At 43.1% G+C, this 17,914-nt stretch overlaps 1 protein-coding gene across 1 annotated transcript; it reads right to left on the reverse strand.

Annotated features, from left to right (window-relative positions):
- Nucleotides 1-515: 515 nt before the first annotated feature.
- Nucleotides 516-16,070, reverse strand: VDAC1 (voltage dependent anion channel 1). Its single transcript, XM_041482023.1, has 9 exons — nucleotides 15,963-16,070; nucleotides 9,586-9,655; nucleotides 8,980-9,029; nucleotides 8,610-8,762; nucleotides 8,467-8,519; nucleotides 5,931-6,158; nucleotides 2,815-2,965; nucleotides 2,281-2,338; nucleotides 516-1,455 (listed from the first exon to the last, which is right to left on the reverse strand). Exons 2-9 carry the CDS (start codon nucleotides 9,650-9,652, stop codon nucleotides 1,364-1,366), a joined length of 852 nt encoding a protein of 283 aa, XP_041337957.1. The 5' UTR covers nucleotides 9,653-9,655; nucleotides 15,963-16,070; the 3' UTR covers nucleotides 516-1,363.
- Nucleotides 16,071-17,914: the final 1,844 nt, after the last annotated feature.

Raw genomic sequence — 17,914 nt, forward strand, 5'->3', positions numbered from 1 at the left:
GGGTTAAATGTCCGATAGGAAATACTGAGGGATGGTGAGGGGGAAGCCAGCCTTGCCCAAGCTGTGGGCTGTCGCTGGGCTGGCCGTGCAGTGTGGCACTGTCGCGATGGCATTGCCTCATCGGCACATCCTGCACCGCAGCTCTCGCCACCTGCAGCCGCCCACGGCCTCCTCGGGAAAAATACAAATACTGATCAACAGCCACTGAAGGCGATCCAAGCTGTTCATTGCCCACGCTTACTCGTTTACAGAGAGGTAATTCACTTGCTGAATTCTGTAATAAAGGACAAATAAGTCACGTTAGCTTGTTCCATCCATGAGATAAACACGTGTAACGTGCACTTGTCAGAGCTTAGACAGCACTAAGAACAGTGCCCACATCTGGAATTTAATTCTTCTAAGTATTTTTGGTTTGTGTGGCGCAAAACATGCACCAAGATGTTGCCAGTCTTCTGCTGGAGCCACAAATGTAGATGAAATTGTTTTCACAATTAATATAAAGACAGAGTAAAAGATGACATTTCAATATTTTATTCAAGTCAGGTTTGGGTTTTTTATCCATTTTTAGTAGTGTCAAGTACAGCATTTTGGGGTCTAGTTCCACACAAAATGGAAGACTCTCTAAAAATGTACCCATTTAGTTGCTAAAAAAAAGTGGTAATAAAAGAAAACTCCGTTTTAGAATTAGTGATGCAACTATGTGATTGCAGTTGCAAAGACTCTTCCCTGATTATGTCCATTTTACAAGCTTTTTCATCAGTGCAAGGGGAAGGAACCACAACACAGGACAGGCAGCATTGGCTGAGTCACATCAAACCTCCTCCACAAGGACTTGGACAAGGTAGACAACCTAAAGCATTCTGGAGACAGCAGTAGGTGTGGGATAACCAAGAAAGACAAACCATCGATGAAACACATGTCTAAAAAAATAAATTTTAAAATCCCTTTTTCAGACAATTTTGCACATTCCCTCATTGACTGAAACCTTAGGTGTCAGAACATTTTGCTTACACAATGAACAGTACAATATAGTGGTCTGCAATTCCCAGGTTTTACAACACATTAACACATTCCTTGTGCCATCAATATATTAGTAGAGGTAATCAACACCTTCCTCCTTCTTATCATGTGGCAGCTGACAGATGTGATGAGCAGTTACATAAAGGAAAAAAAGCTAGGATTTTTTATTTATGATTTTGTCTCCACTTCTTTAACATCATTTTTAAAGCTTAGCTGTCTTTAACCAGGACTAGCAGGACAGATACGTAGCAACACTTGCACCCCAGACAAAACATTGAAAGGTACACTATTTTCTGAAGGTAGCTATGCTGTATTTTCAGATTAGCAATTATGAAATCACTCCTTATGCTTCAAATTCCAACCCTAGACCAAGTTTGTGACCCCCTGCATTGACATTCTTGCCATCCAACAAAGCTGACAACGTCAGTTTGATACCTGCAAAAGAGAAAAGGGAGAGAAAAGTCAAGATTTGGAATGAGCTTTATGTTCAGAAAGTGCCATGTCTGTTACTGCTTTAATTTATTGGGTAGCCAAGTTAATGAGATTTGGCAGCTGGCCTTGGAAGGACTGGGCATTTTAAAACAATTTGCAGATAAGAAATCTTTCTGAATTATGAAATTTATAATAAACCATGATGATAGATTCTGCTTTTTATCACTTCAAGTAATTAAAGCTCTGAGCCAATTCACTGCTGCTGGTCTACTGATTAATCTGATTTTAGAGTCCAGAATTACAAAAACCTGGGACCTTGATACATACTCACCTTTCTAAACCACTTTAAAATCTGGGTATGAAAAAGCCCAAGCCCCATCTGCTGTAATATCTCATGTCAATCTGCTCAGTATTCTGGCAGCAGATTTATTACACTACATTAAAACCAATTTTTCAGCAGAAAGATTGCCCTCTTCCTGCGCCAGGGGACCTTGAGAAAGTCACATTTTTAAGAAGAATAAACTGTAATATGAAGCCTCTGAAATATTAAAAATTTATTTACTGTTCTGTGACACAAAAAAATATACACATATTTTATATCAACATGAGAGACTATTTGACTGGTCAGTGGAAAATGGTCTCTAATAATTCTGCTTCACACAGATATCCAAAATTAACAGAACAGTCCCTAGAAAAGTTCATCACTGGCTTGCCAAGCATGAAGAGCAATCTTACAAAACCCATCATACTTTATCACCAAAAAACTTCTGGTATTTCAAGATTAAAGTATCGCTTTATTGATTCTGACTTTTTTCTGCATAGACTTACCTGGCTTTAAAGTCTGAGTGTATCCTAACCCAATCAGACTGGAGTTGTTCACTTTAGCCTTAAAGGGAAATAATAAAGCATTATTTAGTAATAAATAGTAAATAATTTAGTATCTTTCTTCAAAGTTCTCCATGCCTGAGAATTATGCAACAGCTTTTAAGCATGTAGGGATTTCAAGTTTTAAATCCCAGATAAATCTAGAGTTAATTTTTCTGTAACTTAAATCCCAAATCTCAAAGAATCTACAGTCACTGTAGAAAACAATGGGTTTATTAACAAAATTTTTAATTTTTTCCAGACTGACACAAAAACAGTCTCAAAATAGTGCCCAGTAGTACAATAAAACATTCTGTGTTTCTTTTAAGGAAAATCCAATAGCTGTGCTCTCAGGCTGCCAAAACCAAAACAAACAGATCCAGCTACAGAGCACAGAACTGCATCAGGACCATGCTCTGCTGATGGAAAGGCTGCTTTCCACTTCCATTGCAAGCACTTCTTTTCAAATGCATATAAAAGCACATGCACAGGACTCACAGAAAAAGAGGCATCTGGGTCAATCTGATACTTGGCTGCTATTCCAAAGCGAGTGTTGCTATTTCCAGCTGTCCAAGCCAGATTCACAGCAGTCTCCAGTTTATCATTCACCTTCTGGTAAATGGAGCCGCCAAACTCTGTTCCATCGTTCCTGGAAGGAATGCATTAGTGTCGTTTTAAACAGCACCCCAAAACAATCAGCTTTTATTTTTCCAGTAAGAGCTGTATTTGCACAACATCCACTTACACCTCATTAAATATCCCTATAACAACTAAGATAGAGACATTAGGCCAGATTGGTTATGAAGCTATTTTTAGACACTTCAGTTCATTGCAGATTATTATATTTCAACAACTTCTGAAACTGAAAAAAACCCATGACAAACTATCAAAAATTAGACCAACGATGACAGCTTCTAATTTTCCCTTTCCTGTACATGGGAATCTTTTTAGTAGAGAGATTTATTTTTCCCTGCGTGTCTCTGAAATAATTATTTTCCCTGGCAAATGTCTCCTTGTGCCCTGAGAGGGCTGTACCCCAGTCACAGAGCCTGAGTCATCCCAAAACTGCCATGTCAGCATGCTTTTACCAGACACAGAGGAACTGTATCACAGGTGAAGATGCCAACTTAATGTGAAAGTCTATAGGCTTTTGCAAATGAATTACATTTGCAACAGTCTTTACGGTACATCTGTGCTATGGTCTATGGACTAGAAACAGAAATGGAACTAATTTTGCTTTGCAGAGAGCACTGGCCCACAGCTGAATGGTGAGCAGCACAACTTCCAATTGCTACTGCCCCATTGTCACACAGGAATAAAGTGTGGTAAATAAAAGGCAAAACGTTACAGCATGCAGATCATAAAAACAAGACCAAAAGACTGCTAAAGGCCTTGCACACCTCATAAACCAGTGAGCATCTGAATTTCCACTTTTGCTTATTTTCTTAAAGATAGGATACAAACATATTGTAGAAAACAGGCTTTAAACCCCAGGAAAATCTGGGGTTATTTCTAAACTGTGAAATAATCTGGTTCCAATTATTAGAGTACACCAGACCTTTAATGATTACAAAAAGGGGTACATTTAGGATCTTTTCCCTTTTACCCCTTTGGTCTGATATTCTTTAGTTCATAACAGTTGCACAGACAGCAGTGATATGCCTATTTAGAAGTTCAAGCAATAGCAACAGCCTTTTAAATTGTTAGAGCAATTCTTCCAGAAAAACACTACAATACTTACTTCAGATAAGACTGAAGCTCACATTAACTGCATGTGCTTGGCTCTCAAGAAAAGGAGGGATTAAAAAGGACTGAGGAGAGCTGGTTATACAGGCAGGTTTTGTGCAAGGTTCCCACAGCTCTGTCTTGACCTGCAACATTAGGGGGGGGGCGGTCTGAGCTATGCTTAAAAAATGAGGAAAGTCATATTTAAAACTAGAAATTATCCAGCCCTCCCTCCCTTGGTTTTATTATTAAAGAAGAATAATAATAATAATAATATCAACTTCTTTTAAACGTTAGTAGTAATAATAGCACTTTTTTATGCCAATGATAGCATGTAGTTTTAATGTAGTTATAGTAAAAAAAATAACACTAGCCCCCTATGAAAATTAATATATTAAGGCACCCTGATGGCAAGTAACTTTCTAGAGTCCCCACCTGGTTTGTAATGCCAGGAACAAAAAAATCATGCTTCATGCCCCACCTAGTTACGTTATCTGCTCTGCCACAGTATCCCAGTGAAACACTGACCTGTGTAGATGTAAAAACCAAGCAGCCTAGTGAGGGCAGTTCCATACACTACTCTTTCTGGGATTATATAAAAGCTCTGACAAGTTTTCAAAGCTGAAATACATGAACCACCTAACTAATTATTAACAATATTATTAACAATAAATAAGATTTCTATTTGTATCATACATCTACAGTTTTGTACAATAACAGGAACCTGAGAAGCAGACCCTCAGGAATACAAGAAACAGACCTGAGCCCCCGCTGCTGCTGTGAGTTTCTGCTGTTGCTTTAATTAAGAGCAATAATAACCACAGCATTTTCTAGCAAAAGCCAATAATACAATGTTTTGAACTGCTACAGCACAACTAAGCTGAAAGTCATTGCACTTGAAGAAGTAACTTCCAACTCCTGAGTGGAAGGGGACCCCACATATTGTTTTGATGGAAGTTTTCTGCCCACATTTCTGTGCTTTGGCAGTCCTTCAAACATACTGTCTGGGCTGTGGGGGTTCGATTGTTCTGTAAGGCAGCGGGAGCTTCCTAAACCAGATCGCTGCAAACCAGCATGAAACAGAACAGAAGGCCTTTGAAGAAGTAGCTCTAGGAAGGCAGAATGGTTGTTCAGCCCCCAGATGGAAACAGCCTGGAATAGCTCTGCTACATGCAAAATATCCAATTACCCAGGGGCACAGAAGGGGGGGCAGGAGAACGGATTAGGGATTGCCTAATCTTAAAAAACTGTCTACCCCAAAGGCATAAATTGCCTTTTTAAGAGGAACAGGAGACAAAGAAATTCATGGAATTTGATCCTGGTTTCCCACTGTTGATACATTCAGAAAGGACACACACTTGTGTAAATGTATTATTAGAAGTTGCAATACCAAATAAACTTTTACACCATATCCCTTCCAGTACTGAAACAAACCCAGTCCCTGTCTCTTCCAGTCACTCCCTTTTGCCTGTTCTTGTTCATCCTCTGATTAACTCTTTCATCCACACATCAAGCCACCATTTTGCTTGGATGTTGACAGGTGTAAAAGGAAAGCATTGCTTTTACTTCAGCTTTCACAGAGTATTTTTATAACTTACTTTTTTTATTACACCACTAATGGGTTCTAACAGTCCTTATCTGTTAGACAGACTTTGGACCCTTGGGTGCTCAGTGAGTTCCAGTTCCTTCCATCATGCACTCCCTCACCCACACAACTCAAAGAAAAGGTAATGCAGCTGAAAAAATACAGCTTGACATCTTTAATGAAGAATTAATTTCCAATTCACCATTCCCTTGTTCACCATTGCTGAACCTCTGAACCTTTCATTGTTTACTAAGCAGCAAAATCTTTCCAAATTCCTTTTTAGTGCCTGTCTGCCAGTACTTACACATTAGTATGAAGCTGGAATTCATCAGTCTTATAGCCAACAGCGAAGTTGCTCTGGGTTACTCTAGACTTTGCTGTCTCAAAAGTCATTTGGTAGCCTGCCAGCCACCCCTCGTAGCCAAGCACGAGAGCTCCACGTATCGAAGGGCCCGCAATATCAAAATCCATGTCACAGCCGATGTTGATGTGCTCCCTTTTGTACCCCGACTTAATTTTAGCACTCTTTTTCCTAAAGAGAAAAGGCAGATATCATATCTTTGCAAAGGTACATCTGTAGGTAGCAATTCCATCATATCAGTTAGTTTAACTCTGTGTAACAGCTCCTGAAGACAATGTGTACATCCCTAGAGATGTACACATTGATGTACATCTCTATGTCACCATGATATGTCACCTCAGTGTTCACCTTTAAAAATCCTAAGTCAGCTACAGTGAATTCTCTGCAAATGAGCTATAAAATGTGGTGTGGTGCCCACAAAGCACTTCTGGACTGTCTTCTGAAAAGGAGCTGCACACAGATGGGAATTAACAAAACCATATCCTCATCTCCAAAGCTACAGTGAATTCTCTGCAAATGAGCTATAAAATGTGGTGTGGTACCCCACAAAGTACTTCTGGACTGTCTTCTGAAAAGCAGCTGCACACAGATGGGAATTCACAAAACCATATCCTCATCTCCAGCTGATACAATGGTTTTGGAAGTTTGGTACATACAGGGAAGGAATGGAAGCTGTAGAAGTTTACAGGTTTGCCACCAGAAGTCCACAGTAGTGGACTTGCTTGCCTGTCCCAAGCAAAAAAATTTTGCCTGTCCCAGGCAAACAATTTTTAGACAATCCTAGTGAATTGGGTAATTTTATTTACTGTGACAGACATTAGGAAGTCACTACTTTGCGAAAATCTCTGCTGTGAAGCAAGCAGGCTGCTTCAGTGGCTCTGACATCCCCATTTCTCCTTACAGTACTTTGTGAGCTGTAATGGTCACAGCCATTTACAGCCACCAGAAAGCTGCCAGGTTAAGGCAGAAATAAACTTTCCTGAGTCACTTGTTTATTTTTATACTATTGGTCAGAACAGTATTTTCCTCATGTGTTCTTAGGTTGATTTACATCAAGGGTGCAGACTTTCACAAGGCAAGAGAGTTGTGTCTAATATATTCAGCTACTCTTAAGATTTTTTTTCTTCTCTTTTTACAAGTGTCTTCTGTCTTTGACCAAATCTTTACTGAAATCTTTCTGGAAAAGTCAGGCTAATTTGAAATTTCAAATCAACCTTTCACATCAGCTAACAAAAACAACCTCCAAGAACAGTATCAGTGTTGTATCAGACCCACACAGAGACTGATGTCTTTTTTGTTATTATTAGCTCAGACCCAGGAAGTTCTTGTGTTTTGCAGAATCAGAAATAAAGTGCAGGAGTGCCAAAAGCACTCATCTGCAACTTCTGTAAAAGCAAGCAGTACCTCTCCCACCAGTGTCACAGGGACAGAGGTAAGAACACAGAGTGCTCCAAAAATTGACTTTACCTGCTGAAAGATTCCTCACAATCATTAAGTAATGAGGAGAGGCAGAAATCTCATATTCAGACATGGTGCATCACTGTCAAACTAAGCCAGGTTACACCAGGATTGAATCTCACTCCATTTAACCACATTTAACAGTTCTCTCGAGGCAATCATAACTACAGTCTCTGTGAAGTGCCCAATAAACAGTTCTAGACCTGTTACAACATTCTTGAACAAGGTTTTTCCTTTTAATTTCTCTAAGAATCCTACCAGTTCAGAAATAATTATAAAAATCTACTTGAGATTATTCTGTTTAACAAAAATATCTTGTTAATCTAGAATTAGGAGTGGACTGAAAGCAGTTGACAATGCAGAACACTAAATCTGAAAGACAGGGTGAAAGCTCCCCTGGGACTATTACCCCAAGAGCCTGCAGTGCAGTCTGCTGCTCTGGGAAACTGATGTGCAGAGTATTTTGACTCACTGGCAGCACAAAGATAATCAGGGGGAAAAAATAAACCAACATGCAGACTTACAGCTGCTGCTTAATCCCTCTGGCCCACATAAAACATGGCATCCAATCACCATGTCAGAAATACCCATCCACCACCCAGGCACACGGGGGCCTGCAAGAATTGGGATGATAAATTCAGCTCGGGACAAGAGCCCAGTTCTGTGTCAGCCTATCAGAGCTGTGGCCAACTGGCCCCTGGAGCTCGTTAAGCTTTGCATTACAGCTGACTTGTTCAGTGCTTTTATTAAGGCAGCAGCTCATCCTCTGACATGGCCAGAAATACACAATGGAGCAAAACCACAACTTTTTCTTTACTCTCTAATTCTAACTATAATTTTCAAGCTATTGTGTTTAAGTTTGTTTGCTATGGTTAAGGATTAAAAAGGGATTATTAACATTAAGATTTAGGTGACATGGACATGATTTCATCATACACAGGCTGATTATTACCTATCTTGATATCTCAGGACAAAAAATTAAAAATGCCTTTTTTGTTGCTTTAGCTTACTCATTTCTTACCCAGTGTTAGGAGAGAAGGTGGAGTCAAAGGTCAGCTTCAGGCCCCGTGCAAGCTGAGCAGAAAAAAAATTCAGTGATTGGATTTCTAATTAAGCATTGTCATAAGTGAATTTGCAAATTGCTTTACTGGAGCCAAAAATTACCTGATCTTCAAGAGTAATCTCAGTGCCTAGTGTATTGTCGGTGTTCCACTTTTCTGTGAACATCAATCCATATTCCACCCATCTATATTTTGTTTCCAAACTACCACTGACTTTGTTTGTTTCTGAGTTTGCTGAACCTGAGCTTGTAAATTCCTAAAAGAAAAAAATAATTTATATATATAATATATGTATTTGTCAATATATGCACAGATGCAATCAGGCAAATGATTATACTTGTAGAACATATCAGTCATTATAATTTGTTAAATATTAGTTCATATAAATACAAATATATTTATTTTAAAAAGAAATATACAGTAATCACAAATCCACTGCAATGTTTTGGATTTCAGCGTGCCTCCAAACTTACCAGTCCATTTTCAGATCTTGTTTTCAAATCAAGCTTTATTAACCCAAAACCTAGAGAGTGAGTAAAAAATATGAATCATATATATGTTGATTTGAAAAGCACTTCTGATTTATTTCTTAAAACTCTCTTAAATCACCTATGAACTATTAAATAGTTAAACCAAGGGCACAGTTATCAAACCATGTGTTTCTAAGAAGCAGCTTGTACTCACTTTGGATAGCACTTCACTGATGAATCCTACTGACCTCAGCAATACAATTGGGACCAAATTAGGTAATAATACTTTTATTCCCAGTGAGCAGCATTCTGTTCATAAGCAAACTACTGCCATCAGTGATCCTGTTCATCAATACAAGGGTGCAGCCAAAATACAGCACACAATTCTGTCACAAAACCAACAACAGTTCTATGGGGAACAGGAAGAATTTTATCAAAAGAAAAGTAAGTTACCCTCCCTTTCCAAACAGCAAGGGCAATGTGAAGCTGTGATTCTGTGGATTCTAATGGAAATAACTGGAGTATTTCTCAGGGGAAAGTAATAAAATCCTAACAGTTTCAGGAGTCAGGTAGACAGCAAAAGACCAAACTTATTTTGGCTTTATTTACCATATCCCTTGGTGAAAATATCTCTGGCAGATTTGCCCAGGTCAGCATATGCAGGTGGAACAGCCATTTTCTGGAAAGGAAGATTTAAGAAATAAAAAAAGGAAACTACAGCGTTCAGAAATTTACTTAATTCATTTAAGCAACAAGAAACTTAAGCCCATTTCAGCCCCTTTCATTTTGTATCTCCCACCCACCACTTAAATACAGCAAGAAAGCAGCTATTGCAAACAGTGTGATTTCATTTTGCTCGAGAGCCAGCAGCAGCAATGACCACGTACTTGCCACTGAGCATGTGAGACAGGCTGCAGAGCTAATATATATTAAAAAAAAGGAACTGTCTGTGCCTTTCCAAAGAGTTAACTGTTGTTTTCTTATCAGTGTAACTGCACGAATGAACTTATGTTTTTTTCAAACCATTTCTCAGAAATGTTTCTCCTGTTTCTCGCAATGGATCTCTGCATTCTGGTGTAAAGCATTAGGGCCCCAACTCATTCACTAAGGAAGTGTAACCAGAACAAGCATCTACCATCATGAACATCTCTCTTCCCCTAATTCAGAACAGGAAATGGATAACATTTATGTCAGCAAAATCAATAAATGGTCATTCTTATGCTTCAGTTTTCTTTGACTGTGCTATCACTATTAATGGATTAAGGTCTCTCCTTAGACATTGACCTTCAAGTGTTTTGCTGTGAGAAAAAATAACCTTGCTGAGAAAAAATAACCTTGCTGAGAAAAATTCAGCCTGCAGGGAGGCTGCCCTGTGAAGCCAGGCCATCGGGAGGGCAGGCACAACCCTGCTTCAGCAGCCAAGTGCAGACTGGAGCTCCCTGCAAAGGCACAGCCCAGTGCTGGGGACACTGCAGGGGCAGCTTCTTCCGCTGTGTTTTGTTTCTTAGGGATGCCCACACTGCCATGGAGGTCCTCACTTTCCCATCTTCACCAGGCCCTGACATTCCTACTTCAGTGGCCTCCTGCAAAAGACATAAATGCATCCCATTTTCTCTGCCACTGGGAAAACTGTCTCAACATATGCAGAGGAGAAAATAGGAACAAACCAAGTGAATCTGCTTTTTTATCCAAGTACATTAATTTATACTCCCTTATTCAAATAAAGTCATTTCTTTAGGGGAGACAAAGTCAAGCAATCTGAAATGGTGCACATCTTCTGTCTCTGTAGACAAGATTTCTGAATTCTACACAGGAAAGGAGATAACTCGTACTTATAAAGCTAATCCTCTTGATACCAGATGTTGCACTAAAATTCTATATTCACAAACTTTTTGGCAATTCAAAAGTAATAAGCAGTTTACTACATATGCATGCAAATGCTTAAAAAGCTGCCTGACATTCTTACTCCAGAGTATTCAATATTAGCAGAAAATTACTCCTTTAAATCCCACACAAACCCACTAGCTCCAAACACGAGGGTGCCTTAATATCTCTCAGGCTGCAGCCTGGGATGCAGCTCTCAGGCAAGCTCACCACCCCATGGAGATCAGATAGGGACTTCAGCAGTCACTCAGTGCCTCAAGCACTCCAGACAACAAGCTGGTGCCTGTTAAAGCAGGATATTGCTATTGCATAAAGGAAGAATCCCTATCCTACAGGGAACAAAACAGATCTGGTGGCTAAATAAAAGCAAACAGACTTTTCAGAACATAAAGTAGGATACAAGGGCACATACTGTGATGTAGCTTCAGTTGCAGACTACTTGGGTGCATGTCATTTCTTCCCAGCTATATCCACTATTAAAATGCATCCCCAAACCAGCTAAAGAGTTTTTTGGGTTTTTTTAAATTCATATTCCAAAGCAGTTCTAGCTGCTTATATTGCACCTAACTTTCTCTGCTTGGGTTTGTTTTGTGAAAATATAGAAGCAGGGATTTAATTTTTATACATAAAATCAGCCTTAAAAAGGGGAAGAAAAAGAGAAAAAAAACCCCAAAAACATAAGCAGAAAAAACCCTAAGAAAGTATTACCATATTTGTGTAAGTAATTCCTCTGCTCCTCACTGAAGTCACAGATACAATGCCCTGCTTGGAAATCACCCCCCAAAGTCAGGCAGCACTCAGGAGAGGGATGGCAGGAGTCACTAAGAGCTGTCTGTGTACAGCAAATGCTTCTGCCTTGCCAGAGCAGCCCAGCCCCATGAGAACCCTCTGATGGATATTACCATTTAGCATCATCAAAAATTAAAAATATTACAAATCTCTACACTCGAAAAATCAAATAAGCATTGCTTTGAAAGATAATGCACCGCTCTGCCAGCTGCATCTCGGAATCTATCAGATCTATTTCATCAACAGTCCCTTTGAGTCACTTCACAAAATCAAAATATTTTCTTCATAAGTGAATGCTGTATGCTTTTGGGTTGGATTTTCTCAGTCATGTTTTTCCCTTCTCCAAACCCATGAAGCCAAGTTTTGTTCCCTGATGCCTGTGTATCCCCTCTGGCTGTGGCCAGGCTCGTCAGGTGCATGAGCTGTGCCAGGCTGCTCCACTGCTGCAGTCTGGGCCCAGAACAGTGGGAGACATGAGAGCTCCACTTAGACAATTACTATAATTAGGGGACAATACTGAAAGCCAAATCCCTGCTGGTTGTAAGGCAAATCATATAATACACACACACACAGAGCAAGGTGTTTAAAATTGCTGAGTGTGAAAAACGCTAGGAGCTGTGTACTTAGTGGCTAACCTTGCCATTGTCAGCAAGAACAAAACAAAAATTTCTGTTTGCACTGGCTAATAAGAAGCCTCTTGTTTAACAGATGGAAAACAAACCTGATTACATCCTGTGCAAGTACAGGTTGTAAGACAAGCATGCTTAGCAGGGATTCAAACTCTTAAAGGATCAAGGAATGGCCATGGCCAAGTGCCCTTGCTTTTCACCAGTGGGATCCCTGCACATTAACTCAGATTAGGTTTGGACTGAAATGAATTCACTGCTTTTATCCTTGTCCAACTGTGCAAATAGCTCAGCGTGACTCCGGACCTCAACACTCGCACAGAGCAGGCCAAGTAGAATATCTGTAACGTGTTCTCAGTGGGAAAATATTTTGGTTTTCTTGAGTAAGAAAGAGCATAGCACAAGTGATGACTGAAGAAAACCTGAACTGAGGAGTAAGCTCCAAGTACTGCTGTGAGCATAGCTCCAGGAATGCTTGATTTGTAACTGCCACAGGGAGAAAACAAGAGTTCTCTTTGGAGCTGCAGGACCCAAGAGGCAGCCCCAGTGAAAATTTCATTACAGCAGGCAAAATTTGAGTATTTTCCAATGTCACAGATGGCAAAATTTTCACTCTTTGGTGCAGTTCTGGGCAATTAAATCAAATTCAGTCCAAAAAGTAACAAACCCACAGGGTGCCCTGGCAAATTCAAGGATTGGCTGCAACCAAAGAAAAACTCATCTCTGCCTGATAACTGTCACACATGCCTAGGTTAAAGTTTCCCTGCACATATTTATCCTGTTTATGATATTTACATGGGGAAAGGAATGATCTAAAAATTTAAGATTAGAATCAAGTTCATTATAAGAATAAAATTCCCATGAAGACAATGGAAATCTATCAGATTCAAGGCTAAGCAAGTAAAAAGGTTGGATTTATCCTTATGCAGCCACATTTCATTCCCAATAAATCTGAACTCACATACCATTTCTTGATGGTACCAGTAGTTCTGAACATTCCAGCTCCCCTGTCTCCAAAAGCATGAAAGTAGCACAGTACTTGCTACTTTTGCAAGTAGCAAAAGATGCTACTTGCAGGGTGGACACATTACAGCTGCTAGGAACAGCAGAGGGACAGTCTGCCTGCATGGTGAAAAACCCACATGAGGGTCTTTTGCCTCAAGGTTAAAAAGAATACTAATTTATTTTTCATTTATCTCTTTCATTAAAGGAAAAATAATTCCTTGGAATGAAGCAGCTTTTAGGTGCCTTTCTGGACGCCCAGCCTGGGCAGTGTCTGTTGTGTCAGTGCACCACAGAGGATGGGGCTTTGCTCTCAGACAGGGCAGGGCCCAGCTCCCTCCACATCCCATGGCTGCCTGGAGGCACCAGCGTCCTTCTACAACATCCCAGCCTCCCAGGGGAGCTCAGTGCTGGCTCCACATTTTGGGTTTTATGGTCCAGGTCCCAAATCCCTTCAAGTCATGCCCACAGTCTGCTTCAGATCAGGTTCAGCAGCCTCATTGTGCAGAGATTTAAGAGCACATTTACCCCTAAATACATGCACAGTCACACAGAGGTCAAACATCAAGTTGGGCACATTCATGAGGCTTTTGAGAAGCCAGTAAAAGCACGTGGTTTGTAAATACTCGGCATTATTAGACACAATACTTAACAACACTTTTTCTCCCAACTTGCTACTGTGCCAGCATCATATAATCCATGCACCATTATGACTCAAAATTTAAGACTGGGAGTCCACAATTTCTTTTGTTGCAGGCATTATAAAGCCATTCAGCATCCCTGTGACACTTGCAGGATCCCAGCCCTCCTGCTGGAGCTTTGCTCTGGAACTTCATGCATGATGGAGCAGATTTAAAGAAGGGTTTATGTAGTACCTTGTCACCCAATAAACAGAGGAGCATAAAGGAAACAAACCCCTTAAAAACAAATGTAAAAATTATTAGGCTATACTAATTATGGAATTAAAGAAAGAGAGAGCCTGCTCTTAATCGTATGGGTACACATTAGGAACTGCATTGTTGTATGGCAGCCCCTTATTAAACTATCACATATAAGAATTGAATAAATTAACTTGGGGGAAGTCACAGCTTGCTGTAGCTACTGCAGCTACTAAACTGCACGGGAAGAACATAGAACCACATCCCCACATGGTAAATTAAGCTGTTTCTGTTAACCTGCAGAGGAGGAGAAGAGCAGTGCTGCTGTCCCACCCTGTGCCACCAGCATGGCAGGGCCCAGGCCAGCGCACGCAGGAAGGGACATGTCCCTCGCTCCCACCCCACTGCAGGAACACCCAGCACCACATCAATGGGGATGAGTAATTAAAATGGAATTTTGTCTTTCAGCACGATGTGACAGCTCACACAGGAAAGGAGCATCTGCTACACCAGTGGATGTGTTTTTCCCTACCTGCAGTGGATGCCAAGCCTGGAAGGGCCGGAGCTGTGCATCCTGCCTCCATCCTAACAGTGCCAGGGCTGGGGACATCCTCCTGCTCCTACAGCAGCCAACAGTGATGTTCCCCACACCCTCACACCCCCATACACACACTCCAAAATGTGGGCAGGAAGAAAAGGTGAATCAGTGCAAGCCTTTGATGGAGAGTGGTGGGGAGAGGCATTATTCTGGAATGTCATTGCAATAGTGCAAAAGCCCGTTTGTGACAAAAATTCATAGGTGAAATGCCATGAGAAAGGTGATTATTCAACCATGCACTGTACCCAACAAAACAAACTGCAACACACCTCTATTCTCACTAAGTCATCTGAGAAACAAGCTGGGATCTGTTTCTGCTGGAATCACTATAAATATTCCCCAGAGACACAACCCTGCATTGGTCACTGGTGATGAGTCAGCTCCACTCCATTTTCTGAAAATTTTGTTACTCTTTTTTTTTATTTTGCAAATACCTAAAGCTTGAATGAGTCAAAGACTTTCCTCCCTCCAGCAAGAGTTGTTTCCAGCAAGGGCTGTGACAAGGCAGAATTGAGGCAGCTGCTGCTGTGGCTCCACAGTGCTCAGTACAGGAGCGGAAAGCAGAGACATGGGGATTTTTAAACTGACATTATTCCCCACAAGTACAAACCTATATTCTGAGAATAAGCAGAATGAAATGGAAGAAGAAATCAGTTTGCCTGCTTGGCTTGAGATTTTGGTACATATCAGAATGAATTTGCCAAGCTGCAAGCAGGATGCCGGGGGTGCGGAGGAGCGAGGTGAAAGGGACGCCAGAGCCAAGACGGCGCTAAACGCGGCGAGGCACGGCCACCTTCGACCTTTGCTTCCCGGGAAGGAGCAGAACGATCCCGCATGCTGAAGCGCTCGGCAGGAGCCGCACGCCCGCCGTGGCCCAGTGACCTTTCTCCTCCCGTCACGGGGCCAGCTCCCGGTTCGTTGAGCTCGGCCTCCGCGCTGCGGCCGGCGGCATCCCGGGATGCGGGGCTGGGACCGCGCCGCGCCCGCTGTCCCGCCTCCCGCCATGTCCCGGCCACCCGCGCCTCCCCAGCGGGCCCCCGTGTCGCAATGCCCGGCATTACGTAAGGACACAGTTTTATCCCCGTTCCGCCGGGCCGCGGGTGGGCAAACCCGCCCGGGGCGCTGCGGGCTGCCCCCGCTCCCACGCATGCCCCGTCTCCGGGTCCCGCCGCCCGCACCGCCCGGGACCCCGGCCCGGGACAGCCCTACCTGCCCCCGCCGCGGCGGCAGCTGCGCTCCGCTCCGCCTCGGCCTCCTCCGGCGGCGGCTGCCCCTGCCCGGTGCCTCCCCGGGCTCTGCGGCGGCGGNCGGCCCGGGCTGCGGAGCCGCTCCCCGGGCAAGGGGCTGCGCCGGGCGGCCCCCGCGCCCCGGCCGCACCCGCTCAAGGGACCGCAGCGGGCCCCGGCTGCGGCATCCGCGGGATGCGCCGGTGCCGGCGCCGGTGCCGGCCCCGGTGCGACCCAGGGCACCTGCAGCCGCCTGGGTACCAGAACCCCCGGCTCTGCGGGAAACGAGACGCGGTGACTTTTAAAGGGCCCTTCCAAGCCAAACTATACTGATTCGATGAGAGTCCCCATTTAGTCTGAATTAGCTAAATTAGAATTGCATAGAATTCAATTTCGAATTTAATTCTAACTCCACGTCTTGTTAAAATTTTAATTCCCCATATTCTTGTTGAGGCGAGACTGGTGGGAAAGGAGGAGGGGAGGATTTGAAAGAGGATCTGTAGCAGGTAGGCTGCATGTGATATCTAGTGAGTGTCCAAAGGAGCTGTCAGGGAGCCAGGGGTCAGCGAGGCAGCAAGACTCCCCCCGTGGGGACTGACTGTGGGGCCTGGAGGGGCTCTCATCAATTAGGGAGCTGAAGGCTTTTGTAACTCTCCCTCAGACACACGCATCAGCCCTCACAGCTTATAGAGAAGCTGGACTGGGTCTAGAGCAACACTCTCCTGGTGACAAAACACTCAGGCAGGGAGTGCTCTGCTATCAGAGGGGAACAGAGGTGGAACTGGGCCACTTTCAGGGTGAGATATCAACCCAGTCCTGCACTGTTGGAGGTCCCTGGGATGCACAGAGCATCACCCACAAGATAAACAGGGGAATCATCTCAGCCAGGAAACTGCTGGTGGTCTGGCTGGTCACCCTTCTGCCCCCACCATGCAAGGGATGTCTGTGTCAAAAAAAGAATCATTGCTGAGAGTTTACATCCCACTCACGGGAACGTTGGATTGTTTTGGTTTGGTTTTTAATTAGTTCTTTCCTGCTCTTTCTCCTTTGCACAGTGGCAATGGATGGTGAGAGGAGGCAGTTTCCCTGCTTGTGCTCTTACCTGGCTCATACGTTTGCTTTCCCAAGAGCATTTCTCTGAAGGGCACTGCTCCCACAGCCGTGGCAGGGCTGTACCCCATCATGTGAGCGGTGCCTGGCCTGGCACAGCCCAGGAGCAAAGCTGGAGTCATGCAGCTGAGCACACACACAGCACTTGGGAACTTTGGTCAGGGTTCAAACAAAATAAACCCTGCAAGGAACTTAATGTTGAACTGAAGTGTATAAATGAAGTGGCTTGTGGAATTCAGTGGGATCTCGGGAATTTCTTGTCATGCCAGGGTGGTAGAGGGGAAAGGATTTTGTGTAGCCACATATTGACCTTAGAAAGGCAGCTGAGGCAGCAAAGGCTGAAAGAACTGTGCTGGATATCAAATCCACACTAAAATAAAGTGTTCAGCCTGCCACCAGGGTAGGAACCCACAGAAACAAGAGGTCTCTTTCAAATTTGGAAAGTTCTGACCACAGTCATTTTGTTGATCCAGGCATCACTACGAGTGTGGGTGTTGTAACCAGAGCGCAGAGTTGCATTCAGGGTGAAGTGTCAGCTCTCAACACCCTCTCTGTTCTCCCTCTGGCAGCAGCTGATACCTTCCCTCTTTTCCTGCATCCTGGGGCCTGTCAAAACCTGCCCTGGATTTCACTCACTGTCCCGTGAAAAAACGTAGCCCAGCAAAAAAACAGTGGGCAGCTCTCTGCTAGGGTGCATTGAACCTCTTCCTCCAGGAGTCAGAGGAGCAAGGGAAGCCAGGAGGCTGCTGTGGCACAGGCAGGACCCCAGAGGGGAGCAGAGGCACAGGATATTCCCCAACATCCCTTTGGCCCAGTCACAAGGGT

This window comes from Pyrgilauda ruficollis, unplaced genomic scaffold (assembly GCF_017590135.1).
Source record: "Pyrgilauda ruficollis isolate IOZ18807 unplaced genomic scaffold, ASM1759013v1 scaffold57, whole genome shotgun sequence".
In the NCBI taxonomy this organism is placed as follows: Eukaryota; Metazoa; Chordata; class Aves; order Passeriformes; family Passeridae; genus Pyrgilauda; species Pyrgilauda ruficollis.

Coding starts and splice junctions, on each gene's coding strand:
- VDAC1 (XM_041482023.1), bottom strand. CDS start 9,652: ATGGCTGTTCCACCTGCATATGCTGACCTGGGCAAATCTGCCAGAGAT. Junction 8,763..8,979: donor CAAGATCTGAAAATGGACTG/GTAAGTTTGGAG, acceptor TTTTTCTTTTAG/GAATTTACAAGCTCAGGTTC. Junction 6,159..8,466: donor ACCTTCTCTCCTAACACTGG/GTAAGAAATGAG, acceptor TTTTCTCTTTAG/GAAAAAGAGTGCTAAAATTA.